Source organism: Sciurus vulgaris, assembly GCF_902686455.1.
Source record: "Sciurus vulgaris genome assembly, chromosome: 7".
Taxonomy (NCBI): Eukaryota; Metazoa; Chordata; class Mammalia; order Rodentia; family Sciuridae; genus Sciurus; species Sciurus vulgaris.
The window spans coordinates 76116251-76130550 of NC_136467.1; the positions used below are offsets into that span (position 1 = coordinate 76116251).

The 14300-nt window shown below is 34.4% G+C and overlaps 1 protein-coding gene across 2 annotated transcripts in view; it reads right to left on the reverse strand.

Moving 5' to 3' along the window:
- The window catches only part of CFAP206 (cilia and flagella associated protein 206), a 41838-nt gene that overhangs the window by 7944 nt on the left and 19594 nt on the right, over positions 1-14300 (reverse strand). For both annotated transcript variants that reach the window (XM_079146969.1, XM_079146968.1), the window contains 4 exons: positions 8899-9018; positions 7388-7586; positions 6650-6790; positions 3994-4187 (listed from right to left, as the gene is read on the reverse strand). In XM_079146969.1, the coding sequence (XP_079003095.1) occupies positions 3994-4187; positions 6650-6790; positions 7388-7586; positions 8899-9018 (654 nt within the window). The remainder of the gene's footprint in view (positions 1-3993; positions 4188-6649; positions 6791-7387; positions 7587-8898; positions 9019-14300) is intronic.

Consider the following 14300-nt stretch of genomic DNA (forward strand, 5'->3'; position numbering starts at 1 on the left):
AGAGGTGAAATGACCAGGTTATATAAGAGTCTTAATCTAATCAGTGAGTGTACTGATCCCTGATGGGATTAACTGGGTGGTAACTATAGGCAGGTAGGGTATGGCTGGAGGAGGTAAGTCACTGAGGGTGTGCCTTGGGGTTTATATTTTGTTGTGGTAAGGGAGAGCTCTTTTTTCTGCTTCCTGGTGCAATGTTATAAGCTGCTTTCCTCTGATACACCCTTTTGCCATGGTGTTCTGCCTCACCACTGGCCTAGAACAATGGAGTTGGCCCTGTACCGACTTGGATTTCTGAAACTATGAGTGCCAAATAAACTTTTCCTCCTCTAAAATTGTTCTAGTCAGGTCTTTTGGTCACAGCAGCTAGAAAGGTCACCAAAACACTGGTTCTGCCATTAATGCACATTGTTCAATCCCTGACAGAATTCAGTGAATAGAATGAAACTGAATGGAACTTAACTACAGATTTGGAATTTTTTTTTTTTTTTTAGCTTTGAAAGGAACTTAAGTCCGACATCCTATGATGACTTGATTAAGAAAGTCATGGAAGTCTTCAAACAGGAAAATTTGTGACTACCATTTGTAATCAGAGTTCTAAATATCACAGAATACTTTCTTCACCCCAAAAGACTAAAGGTTGAAGAACTGAAAACTGAAGAAACAACAGTGAAGTTGATTAACAAAAAAATGCAAAAAGAAAATACACAGAGACAGTGGTAGCATTCTGGAGAAAGCATTCTGGAGATGGATACCCTGGAGCTATAATTTTCATAACCACCATGTCATAGTTGCATGAAGACCTAGATGTAATGATAGTGTAATCATTTCAAATTGTGTGCATTATTATATCAAGGAGCTACATATCTTGCATGAAAGCTTTCTCTTGCGTATTCTATGCCATTATTGCTATGAAATTGAAATGTTTGTAGAAAAAATCTGCTATATGAAACTTCACAATGCTTGAGAAAACAATTCAGTTTGGTTTACACAGTATAATATTTCTCCAGGTATCATCCAAAATTCCCCATAGGGCTTTCTCCCTCATTAAATACCGGTTTCAGCATAACCCTCTGGGACATTAAATTGCTGCTGGAATTTTATATCCATTTAAATCCATTTTCTAGAATGTATTCTCACTGATGTTATTGAAACCAATTTCTTCTTCATACAGACACTTTTTGCAACAGCAAATGAACTATTTCTTCAAAGAGTATTCTTCTTTTAAAAAAAGTAATTGCAGTTATTCATTTTGTTACTATTTTAAAATTATTTATCCCTGCATTTGAAGTTCTCTAATTTCTTTTTCTCACCATGATGTCTCTCCCTTATTCTCCCCCTGAAATAAAGTAATACACTGTTTTAAAAAATATATAAAATCTGGGGAAAATAACTATTACTATTTGCTGATATTATGACTGCTCACATTGAAAAAACTAACAGACTCAAAATATCAAATTAGTAAGACTCTTGGAACTAATAAGGGAGTTTAATAAGGTTGCTGAATATGAAGTCCATATGAAGAATTAACCTCCTTTTCATAATATAAGCAATAATCAATTAAAATTCAATTCTAAAAATTAACAGCATTTAGAATAGAAAACAATAACATAAAATCTCTACAGATGAATCTAACAAAATATATAGTCATTTCTAGGAAAAATTATAAAACTACATTGAAGTTTTAGGATAGGGAGACAATGTTGTAAAAATGTCAGACTCTTTCTTATCTACATATAAAAGGCAATTTCAACCACAATTCCTTCAAGTATTTTTATGAAATTTGACAATGGACTTCTCAAATATGTATGAAATATAAGAGTCAAGTAAAGCCAAGACTTAAAGAACACAGGATGAGAGAACTTACTCTATCAGATATCAAGACACATTATAAAGTTATAAGATATCAGTACAGAAATTGTTTTAAAATTGAGAAATTGTGCCCAACGCAGTGATGAACATCTATAATTCCAGTGGTGTGGAAGGCTGAGACAGGAGGATTCCAAGTTCAATGCTAGCCTCAGCAAGCAACTTAGCAAGGCCCTGTCTCAAAATAAAGAAAAAGGGTTGGGGATGCAGCTCAATGGTAAAGCACCCCTGGGTTAAATCCCCAGGGGGAAAAAAAACCATATAAAACAAAACAAAAATCTTTGTAATATCCAAATAGATTAAAGTCATGAAACATGAAAAAATAAAACAGAAAAAAATATAAAAGAATCATCTTAGGACAGACAAGGATTTCTAAAACAAGACTTCAAAAACAATACAGACTTTAAAGAGAAAAAATTATAGAACTGACTACATTAAAACTAAAGAAGTGTCTTCAATAAAAGACTGCACTGACAAAGTTAACAGAGAAGTGACAGACTTAGAAAAAACATAAATTTGCTTAACTTATAAATGATTAACATTTAGAATAAAAAATTGCTAATCAACAAATTGAAGACAGAAAAATATATGAAAAAATGGCAAGAGTTATGAATAGTTGATATGTAGAAATGGAAAATTAAATGACTAAATACAAAGAGATGCTGAACTTCACAAGCCGAAAATGTACATGAAACAATACTGAGATAATATTTTAATTAATCAAATTATCAAAACTTACAGACCAAGTAATAGCAAATGCTGGCAGGATTGTGCCAAGCTTCATATGCTCAAGTTAAATTGGTACAAACATTTTGAGAGTAATCTCTCAGTTGAGCCAAATAGTATAGGTCTACAATGTGGCCCACATACAGAAGGACACTAAACAGACAAGACCAATGTCTTGCCACAACAAGAGAAAGCTAGATCTCTCACAGAACTGTTTGATTCAAAAGATAAAACTGGAATGTCACATAACAGACTGAAGCACAATCTCAGAACAGTGACAAAACTGAGCTGTCCACAGTCCTGACCACCAAAGTGCCTTCCCACTCCCTCCCCAGATGACGCTGTTTCTTTCAGATCTTCCCACCCATGGATTCAGAATATCTCTGTGCTTCACTGCCACCAGCCCTACAGTTGCTTGGATCTCTGCTGGCCAGATCAGTGGTACCAAAACTCACCTGCTTTGTAGTTAAAATGTGGATAAAAACAGTAAACACAAGCAGGGCATGGTGGCACATGCCTGTAATCCCAGCAACTGGGGAGGCTGAGGCAGGAGGATCATAAGTTCAAAGCCAGCCTTAGCAATGGTAAGGGGTTAAACAACTCAGTGAGACCCTGTCTCTAAATAAAATACAAAATAGGGCTGGGATGTGGTTCAGTAAGTGCTCCTGAGTTCAATCCCCAGTACCTAAAAAAAAAAAAAAAAAGCAAACACTAAATATTTGAAATCATGTTATTTCAAAATGGTTTTTATTTTAGTGTGTTTAAAAGCTCAATGAAAGAAAGGAGAGACAAAATGAAGAATTAAAAGGTGAACGATGATGAGAGTCAAAAAGAAAAAAATAAGAAAATATGGCATTAGAATGTGATTTCCTCACAGGCTTTTTATCTGTTTTGTTTGCAGTCAATTTCCATGTGCCATGAGTAATTACTGGTACACAGTAAGTGGCTTGCTAAATATACGATGAATGAATTAAAGAACAGGCATAGGCATACAAGAAACATCTTTTGATTCATTTTGTGGTCTTTCACCTACTAGGAATTAAAGCTGTTAAATTGTTTTGCAACTCTGAGAATAAATACATTGTCATCTATGTTATCTGTGCTGAGCTGCATTCATTTTAGATGTAGAAATACTATAGTCTCAACTATTCAATTAAATGCTCTTTCAGAGTTTTCCAGTCTGTTAATTCATCAGTTTGACTCTGTATCTTATTTTCATTATTCTTTCTGAATTCCATTATTTTCCATCCTCAGATGGGAATCCCTTTCAGATAACCTATAAAGACCCTAATCTGTACTTGTCACTGCCTGAACTTGGAAACTATTTTAAAATAAAGTATAACTTTTAAATAAAATATACTCTTAAATTTCATAAATTCTTAAAATATTAATCTTGCTTACCTGAGAATATGGAACAAGTGTTTCAAACTGTTGATGAAGTTCCAAAAGCTGAATTAACTCTGCATTTTTTTTTGCTTTTCCTTTAATTAAATCAATATAGTTTTCAGGATTTTCTGCAAATGAATATGCAGCATCTCTAGTATTGAATGTATAATACTTCTCTTTATATTTCAAAATTCCAATTGTTGGATTTCCTAAAATTGAGGAAAAGAATTGAATCAGGTATGAAATATTAAGTGATTCATGTTGGCAATATACCCATGAACCCTTCCCAGTACATTCCATTTTAACATATTGCTTTATTTTGTTAAAATGTTATAATTAACAACTTCAAATTATGTATTTGTGATAGTTTATGTGAAATATAATGATTTCTTAGTTTTTTTAAAAGTACAGTTTTAGTGTATTTTTCGTAGAAGTACTATCCACTATCTAGATGAAAGATATTTAAGAATTACTTATGAAAAGCTAGTCATTTAGCAGATTTTTCAAGTCTACTTTAACTACTAAAGGAATGTTTTTAAAATAACCATGAAAGCTACAAAAATGGGACATCTTTTGCAAAACACAAATATTGCATGCTATGAAATATTTCCCACTGTAAAAAGATTCTATAGATTATTAAATATTCACATAGTTTGTAAAAATTATACAGACAGCAGTGATACTATCTTGTTCATTTATTCTTTCATTTATTTAACAAATATTTATTGACTCAGTTTTTGGTACTAAGTATATGAAAGAAAACAAATTCCCTGCTCTCAACAAATCAGAAATATATCATAGCCCAAAGTGTGACCAGCATTATGGGGGTGTGGGGGGAGTTAAACACATAATAAAGAGGAGGATGAGATTGATATTTTAAACTGGGTAATTATGGAAGACTTGATAAAGTGAAGGAGGAAGGCATGCAGTTATGAGGGGATTGAGGGGAAGTTTTACAGGTCCAGGGAATCCCAATTACAAAGGCTCCAAAGTGAAAGTGGACTTAGAATGTTCAAGAACAGGCCAATGTGGATCTCTAGTCCCAGCAATTCAGCTGACAGGAAGATTACTTAAGCCCACTAGTTCAAGATCAGCCTGAACAACATAGCAGGACCCTGTTTTGTTTTGTTTTGTTTAAAAAAGAATGTTTAAGAACAGTAAAAAGTCCACTGCTGCTGGAGTCGTATGAAGGAGGGACAGATAGGCAATGAATTCAGTGAAGTCACCTAAAAAGGACTATGACTGGTAACCCAGCACCATCTTGGCTTTTAAGCCACATAGTCTGCACTCCCAAATGCAGAAGTCCTACCAAATCCCTCTGAGGTAGTGCAAGTGGCTGCTGCCCAGAAAATAATGTAGTAAACAGAAATAATTTAGTATACAGAAAAAGTAATGAGGACCAGCTCATTCAGGGGGGTGTCTGAAACTCACAGCCCTGCAAGCCCCTCTATTTTCCTATTTCTCTCTTTCTTAGAAACATAGTTCTTAGGAGCTGGATGGTACCATCCATATCTCTTGATTCTTTCTGTTTTCCTAAGGAGAAACTGAGTTTACAGAAGGCATAAGATTTGCTAAAGGTTACCTGAGACAAACTGAGACAAGAAACCTGAATCATCCTGAGTCCTGGCTCATAGGTCATGCCAGTCTACATAGTATTTTTTTGTATAGTAATGTATTTAATCTCAATGACTCATTTACTCTATTTTGGAGAAGCCCTAATAACCCATACATGATAGAGAGAAATTTCACTTGATAATATATTAGCTGCTTCTTTAGTAGGATCTTAGATGGAAATCCTGATCTATGTTAATGAAATATAATTACAGAGTTTCAAGAGTATTTTTAAATAAATTCATGAGTCATTAGGTACTGCTCTTTGAGTAATTACTTTGGAAGATGATATATTTTTAGTAATTCTATGTGACATTTCTGGAATCCTTCAGTGGGCATTGAATTATTCCCTTTCTATGGTGCTATAGTGTTCACATTTTATAATACAAGTTGAGCATCCCCAATCTGAAAATTCAAAACCTGAAATGCTCCAAAATCTGAAACTTTTTGAATGCCAATACTATGTCACAAGTGTAAAATTCTACACCTAAATTCATATGATGGGTCATGATCAAAACACAGGCCCACCAAGATTTCTGTCAGATTATGTGTTCATGATACATGGGAACACAAATGAATTCTGTATTTTGCTGGGTCTCATCCCCAAGATATCTCATTATATATATGCAAATGTTCCAAAATCCAAGCATTTCAGCTAAGAAATACTCATTCTGTATACATATTCTATTATCATTTAAAGTCTCTTGTTCATGTCAGTGTACCAAATTATACTCTAGGCACCTTCAAGACAAAGATACTGTCTGGATCATTTTTGTAGCTCCTTTCCTAGAGTTCACCATCTGATTTCATTCAGTTTCAAAATATGAATAAGTCAGTGACAATGTCAAGTAACTGGTTAAACTACAGAGGATGCTAATCAAAACTGTTTTATCCTGAAAGCTAGCCCACAGGTTGGCTAGTGCAATGAAGATGGGCTTAGAGAAGAGGGAAAAAAAACAAAAAAAATAAAAAAATAAACAAACAAACAAACAAAAAACAAAGTTTTTCATACAGAGAAAAAAATGGGTAAGGGGGAACAATATTATTTTCAATAATATACCTGGAAGGAGAAGACCATCTGTTGTAGCAAATGTGTAACCACAAAATCCCCGATATTGAATTAACAATTTCTCAAAATTTGCTATTGTTTCTGGGAAAAGCCATTCCAGTTTTCTGAAGTCTGTCAAACACACTCTATCTTCTAAAATGAAAGAATAAGATAGGAAAAGCTTTCATTCAATGAGAAGACTAAATTTTCCAAATAAATCAATATTAACTCATTATAAACATTTTCTTATCATTTTGTTCTTTTCCTGACAAAAACTTGATTCTCACAAACCTAATGCATCTCTTGAAGGACCGAAGCCCAATTAACTTTAAAGGGCTAAAATTTATCAGTTTATAAATTTTCAACATGAATTTAAAGTAGATATAGAGCAAATAATGTTCTAAAAACTAGAGCTTTATTTATACCAAATACAGTAAGGATTAATATCCTTTTCTATTACATATCAATAACAAAATCACTAATTCTATGATAGAAACACAGTCACACAGAAAATCATTGTTAACCAAAACATGAAGAATAACACTGGGAGTGGTTATTGCCAGATAGTAAGATATCCAGTTGACATATTCTGTTTGCCACATGTTCTATAATGAGCATTAGTATTTTACAATCAAAAAAGATGTCTAATACTTTAACAGAAAGATGTAACATCAAAAATTTAAGACAAAAGAGTGACTTAATTCTAGAGGTAATTTAAAACAAAGAGGAGAAAATAATGGTTTCCATTACCCATATGTTCTTTTATTCTACACACATCTGTTTTCACTGTCACATCATCAAGAAGTCTTTGCATTATTTTGTCAGGAAAGAGAAGTTCATGAGTACCCAGGAACGGCTCCAGGTGACTGGTTAAACTACTGAGGACACTAATCAAAACAGTTTCATCCTGAAAGCTAGTCCACAGACTGGCCAGTGCAATGAAGATGGGCTGGAAGAAGGAAGAAAGTTCAAAATATAACTATGTGATAAAATTATAAAAGCATTGTACTCTTAAAAATTAATACAATGTCATTTGTAAAGAAATTAATTCTTCTTTAAGTCAAGCAAAAATCTCAGGGAACTAGACAAGAGACTAGACAGAAACCTGACTCATAAATTATGAGAAAATAAACTCATTTTATTTCAAAGCATTTTATTTTGGTATGATTGTTATAAAGTTAATTCACTCAAAAAGTCACACACATTTGACAACTTAAGAAAAACTTATGGACATTTCACCTCAAAAGGTTAAGGGAAGAATAAATACACTTGTTTTTTAAAAAACTAAATGTTAGGGCTGAGGAGATAGCTCAGTCGGTAAAGTGCTTGCCTTACAAGCACAAGGCCCTGGGTTTGATCCCCAGCACTGCAAAAAAAAAAAAAAAAAGCTAAATATTGTGACTCATTATAGTAGATTTATCTGGCCTAATCATGATTCAAGAGTCTGGAAAGTATAGAGATATCTTAGGGCATCTTTGTGAGCTGCAAATTAAAGATTTTTGATCAGTGAAATAAGATGTCTTTTACTCACAATAAAGATTACTAATTTACAGAACCAATGAAAAATCTATCAGGCCCTGTATATAAGCTGAACAACTTAGCCTTTGGTTTCTTTGTTTTTAAAAATAAACATTGAGGGGCTGGAGATATAGCTCAGTTGGTAGAGTGCTTGCCTAGCATGCACTAGCCCTGGGTTTAATCCCCAGCACCACCAAAAAACAAAAAACAAAAAAACAAACATTGAGAATGACTGCAGAAGGTAGAAGAGTCTCAAATGGTCTATACAATATGCATGCACCTTTTAAACCTGCTTGTTCAGATAAGGGCTGTTGAGTTCATTCAAGAAATAGTGCAGAGAATCAGAAAGTCAATAGAAGAGCATTCCTGGTAAACAAAGAGAGTATTATCTTTCTTAGAAAGGTCACAAGTGACATCACCTCTGTGCTAGAGGCAACTTCTGACCAGCTACTATGAATACATTTCCAACACTATACTGTGGATTATTTTAATTCTGTTATCATAGCCAATACTAATATTATCACACTGTAGATCTGCATTTACTTTAGCAGCAATTGCTCAGGAGAATGCTCTCATCCAACATATAGCAGATGCTACTATAAAATAACCATAAAGAACAGGATTGACTTATATAAAACTGTTATGTTAAATAACTGAATGTAATTATAAGAACTTCTGATCCAATTTTACAGGACTTAAGAAATTCACCCTTAATAAAGTCAAAGTTGATGACAAATACTTACAAAGACTTGTGATGTTGGAACAGCTGTTCTTGATTTTATAGTGGATTTTAAATGTTCCAATTGGGCTCCTAACTGTTTTATCATAATTTCCACTTCTTGGGCACAAGTAATTATATCTGACTATGAAGACAACATAATTTACATTAATATTTTTACAATTTCACTAAAAAAAATTACATGTGTTTTAAGCCCTACTTGTTCCCCACCTCCTCTGAGGGTAAACTTAGTGACTCTCTATGGTAATCCTCAACAACTAGAATAGTACCGGCATATGGATGATGCTTCAGAAATATATGTGGGATTGTTGAATCTTTTAAAATACAATGAATACACTTTTTCTCAAATATACACAAGTATACTAATATATTAAATCTAATTACTGAGAAGTGGATCCCCAGGAATTCACTTGTATAGTTATATGGCTATTATATTCAATTATTCAATCATAACATTAATGAAGTGTTTCTCCAAAAACTATTTTGATACCAAGACCTAATAAATTACAGAAATTCTTAAAAGTCACAGCATTAAAAGAAAAACAATATATTTTTATACAATTTGAGGATCTGAGAATAAGTTGCTAAATTTGAAATAATCATAAACATTTGTTCTATGTACTAAGCACCATACAAAATATATACAAATACCAAAAAGAGGTAAGTATGAATAAGGAAAAACAAATAGAAAAGTAAGGCCAAGCGCAGTGGCTCATGTGTATAATCCCAGTGGCTCAGGAGGCTGAGACAAGAGGATCTTGAGTTCTAAAGCCAGCTTCAGCAACTTAATGAGGCCCTAACCAATTTGGCAAGACCCTGTCTTTAAATAAAATACAACAAAAGACAGGGGATGTGGCTCAGAAAAGTGGCCCTGTGTTCAAAAAAAATAAAAAAATAAAAAAAGAAAGGTAAGTAAATTGTCCAAGTATATACAGCTAATAAGGGGTAGAATTACATTTATACCCCAAACCATCTGAGCCAAGAACCCAGCTTTTACTCATTGTATTGCACTACCTACGATGTGACCAAAAATACCAGCGGTATGGGTTTATCAGTACAGTATAAAAGAATGACATTTATTTGAAGAGAAAAAAGTGTATTAAAATTCTCAGACATCTGTAGTTTAAATTCTACACTAGATGATTTTAAATGACAAAAACGAATTATGAAGTGATTATTCAAAAATACTCACTTCATAAGAAATATCAAACACTTTCACTGTATTTCACCTAACAAAAATTTTGTCCTTAAATAAAAGATGTACCTTGCTTTTTACCCATACTGCTATTTAAGCATTTTCCCTTCTCTGGGTTCACTCTCCCATTTAATATTATCTATCATATCTAAGAAGTCTCTTGTCTGCCCTACAGTTGTTTTAGGAAGTAAATATGAAAATATGGTCCTTAAAGACTTTAGATTTGTACAAAAGGCCAACAATACAGAGAAAAAAATCTCCAAAGTAAAAGTTGCATTTGACACATAACACTTATAAAACCTACAATGAAAGATGCTTTAGACTCCCTCTCCTCGAGCTGTTTTCAGGGTCTGTTCAGAGAGAAGGCAGGCACAAAGAACTTTTTGATTTTTTTCCTAGTAATGGCCTAAAACAATCACTCTATTTACAATTTACCAAAAAGAACTTATTTACAAAAGTAGAGTTTTAGTTGTAATGTTAGTTCTCTATCTATCTATCTTTCTATCACTTAAGTTTTTTTGTTTTTGTTTTTGTTTTTGTTTCTGTCATAACACAGTCAATATTTAGGGAAAGCATATGATCCTACCATATTCTTCATCTCCTCTTTTTTTTTTTTTTTAAGTCCTGTTACTTTCTTCCATGGGCAATTTTCCAACAAGTCTCATCAAACTCATAGAAGACAGTAAAATGATGGTTTCCAGTGGACAGAGAGAAGGGGACATAGGGAGTTGCTAATCAACAGGTATGAAGTTTCAGTTCCACAAGATGAATAAGCTTTAGGGATCTGTTTCCAACATAGTGCCTATAGTTAATAACATTGTTCTGAACTCTTAAAATGTGTTACGAGGATAAATCTCATATTAAATGTGCAATAAAATAAAATAAGCACACATTCCATCTGATTTATTACTTGCATTATTGGGAAAAAAATCAAGATCCTGGGCGTTGCCTAATCCCTGAATGGACATTGCGAACATATCCAAGGAGCGAGGAGAAGCTCTACAAAAATCTCGACTTGCGGGTTTTAAGAATGTTCTGTCAGATACAATTTTGCCTTGTATAATAACAATAAGCAGCTTTCTTTCTCTGGTAACTGTCTTGTACTTAAAAAGCCCACAGAAGATGGAATTCTGTTCTCCCAGCTAAGACAGTGAGCAAGACTGTGATTGCTGCCCACTGCCGCCCTCCCCTCCCACCTTTTCTTTTCTAGAATATTTGAATTTGTTCACTGTAGCAGATAAAGGCCTAATTAGAACAAAATAAAATAACTAACTTCTAAGATACAATTGGATTTTTAAAATGTTTATGTAAACTGAATGCATCTTTGGCAAGGGAAAATTTTTTAAAGTCAAAATCAATACTTCAAAAATTTTTACAAATATCCATTTAAATAATGTGACTTTTGAGAAAAGGATATTTATAGGTTTCAAGATATAAAGAAATATCAACTAAATACAAAATGGCATATTTTGTAGCCTAGAGAAAATGATGATTAAACCAATATCCATTCTATATTAATTAAAACGAAGAAAGGTTGATGGGGAAGGACTGATAGTTCAAAAACAAAACAACAGAAAGACTCTGATCAGCAAAAGGTCAGAAAGTTTAAGAAAATTTGTCTTCATCCTAACTGAAAGTCAGTACAAAATAGCCATGAACAGTGCTAAAATAGCTAAAACTTCTCAATAACATGAGTAGCAAGGAGCTTGGAAATGAGACACTGTCTAGAAAAATCACATATCCTCAGCTTGTTCCCCCACCAAAATAGAATCGGAGCTATTCTACTAGGGCCCCAACAGTGATAATGATGGTAACAATCATCATCATCATCAATTTATTGAGTACTTACTATGTAAACACACTATCCTACATTATTTACATAGTGGAGACTATTCTACAGATATGCAAACCAAGACACTGGGAAGTTCGGCAACTTCTTCAGGACACAGATCTAATGAGTAGCAGGTCAAGATTGGAGCCCATGCAGTCGGCTCGAAGAGCCCACACTTACCACTTGTACACTCTACTCACTGTCCCTATAAGCTGTGAGGGGTGGAACTCCAGTGAGAATTTAAGACTAAGTTAGTAGGTTGAATATGATTCCTGATCAAAAGCTGGGAGAAAACACTCCACAATGAACAAGATTCTCTGAAACATCTTCACAATATTTGTTCCCAAGGAACTCCTCTCCAAATACAGACAACAAAAGTGAACATGAGTTTCTACTCCTATGAACCTACACTGCACTTCAAGACAAATTGATTATAAAATCCTATTGGTATCTGACTAGTTACATAAGGCTGAAGTCAATATTAAGGAAATATCTAAGCATCAAGATGATTTGACTTTGAACAACTGATTTACAGTCCTTCTTTCCAAAAGCAATTAATAGGCCAGTCGTGAGGACTCCTAGTTTGTTGCAGTGAAGTTGTGTCATCAGGATGCTTCTCTCTTTATACTCTATAGCTAGGTACTTAGAAAGGACAGACCAAGTACATCCAAAAGTGTACCAAGTCATTAAGAATCAAGTTAGGAAGAGAGGGCCAAAATACATACTATTTTATCCCTCAAGAAATTAGCATTCTCACACATGAAAGTTCCATTAACCTTGAGTCTCAGAGTTATTAAAAAGTAGAGGCTGTGTAAAGTGGGAATGCAGCTTGCTGTCATACAGTTGTGACATTATGATATATATTTCTTGGTTTACATCTACAGTTCCTGGCTTATAAATTCCTCCCTGAGGCAGGTCATAGAAATGAGAATTTCTCTTCCCCAAGGCAGATCACAGATACTCTAATCTTCCCTTGCCTTTTTGTCTTAGAACTGGCTGTAAAGAAATTCTCTGACCAAACTTGTCTGACAGGTGTTACTAAGTAAGACCTTCCTTATTCCAGGGGTCTTGTCACATACCCTAGAGAAGGGAACACTGCACAGAGACACCAAGGAGAATCTAAATACACAGGCCTCACTGAGTTTCCCCACCCAGTCTATTAGCAATCATGCCTATGTAATAAAATCTCTATAAAAACCCAAGAGGACTGGATTCAGAGGGCTCCAGATAGAGGAGCACATGGAGGTTCCTAGAGAGTGACACACCCAGAGATGACATGGAAGCTCCATGCATTACCCTATGCATCTGAGCCCCTGGTAATATCCTTTAAATTAAAAAAAAAGTAGCAAATATGCTTCCCTGAGTTCTGTGAGCCACTTCAGCAAATTAATCAAACCCAAGGAAGAAGTTGTGGGAACCCCAATTTATAGCTTGTGGGTCAGAAGCATGGATAAGACAACCAGAGACTTCACTGGCATCTAAACTGCAGGGGAGGGAGCCTAGGGACTGAGCCCTCACCTTATGGGATCTGATGCTATCTCCAGGTGCATAGTATCAGAACTGAAATGAATTAGAGGACACCCAGGTATCCACTGCACAACTGCTTGCTTTCTGGTGGGGAGAAAGTTCCATATCTTTTAAGGTCAGAGAAGTCTTTTGGTTAATTGTGGTATGAGAGCAAAGGAAAAACAGGCATTTTGCTTTTCCAGGAGCCACACAGCAGTAGTTAACAAACTCTGTTTCCTGGAAGACTATGGTAGTAAAACGGTCCTCCAATTCCTTTATCTAGATAGGTTTTCTATTTTTAGGATTTTGAGTTAGTTTCTATCCAAAAGAAAGGGTGCTGCTGTTTTTAAAAAGATTATAACTATCACAAAGATTATAACTACCACAAGTTTAAAGAAAAGATAGACTTTGACAGTATGTGTTGTTGACCATGTGGTCTCTAGAAAAGTCACTGATAAATCCTTCTATATATCTTCTTTCCTTTTTGCAAAAACAAATTTCAAAAGCATTCTTCTTAAGAAACTCATTTGGATGCTGAAAAGTAACAGAACAGTCTAGCAAGGGAGGGAACTTTATAAAGAAGGGGAACTAAACTTTTAAAATGGAAAAACCTAAGGTCCTCTCTGAGGGAGACCCATTCTATCCCTTGAGAGCATCTGCTTTTCCTAGCTCTTCTAATAAACTTTGCTATTCTTTTACTAAAAAAAAAATTCCACTAATTTTTATAAGAACAGCAAATAATTATACAAAAATTGAGTGTCAACTACCTAGAATGTGTTAGACAAGGACGTCGTGCACGCCCACCCCTGCCACTACGCTGACTCGGGGGTGCCCTCGCTGGGATTCCCCAACTTCTTTGGAGGCTGGGGGCAGG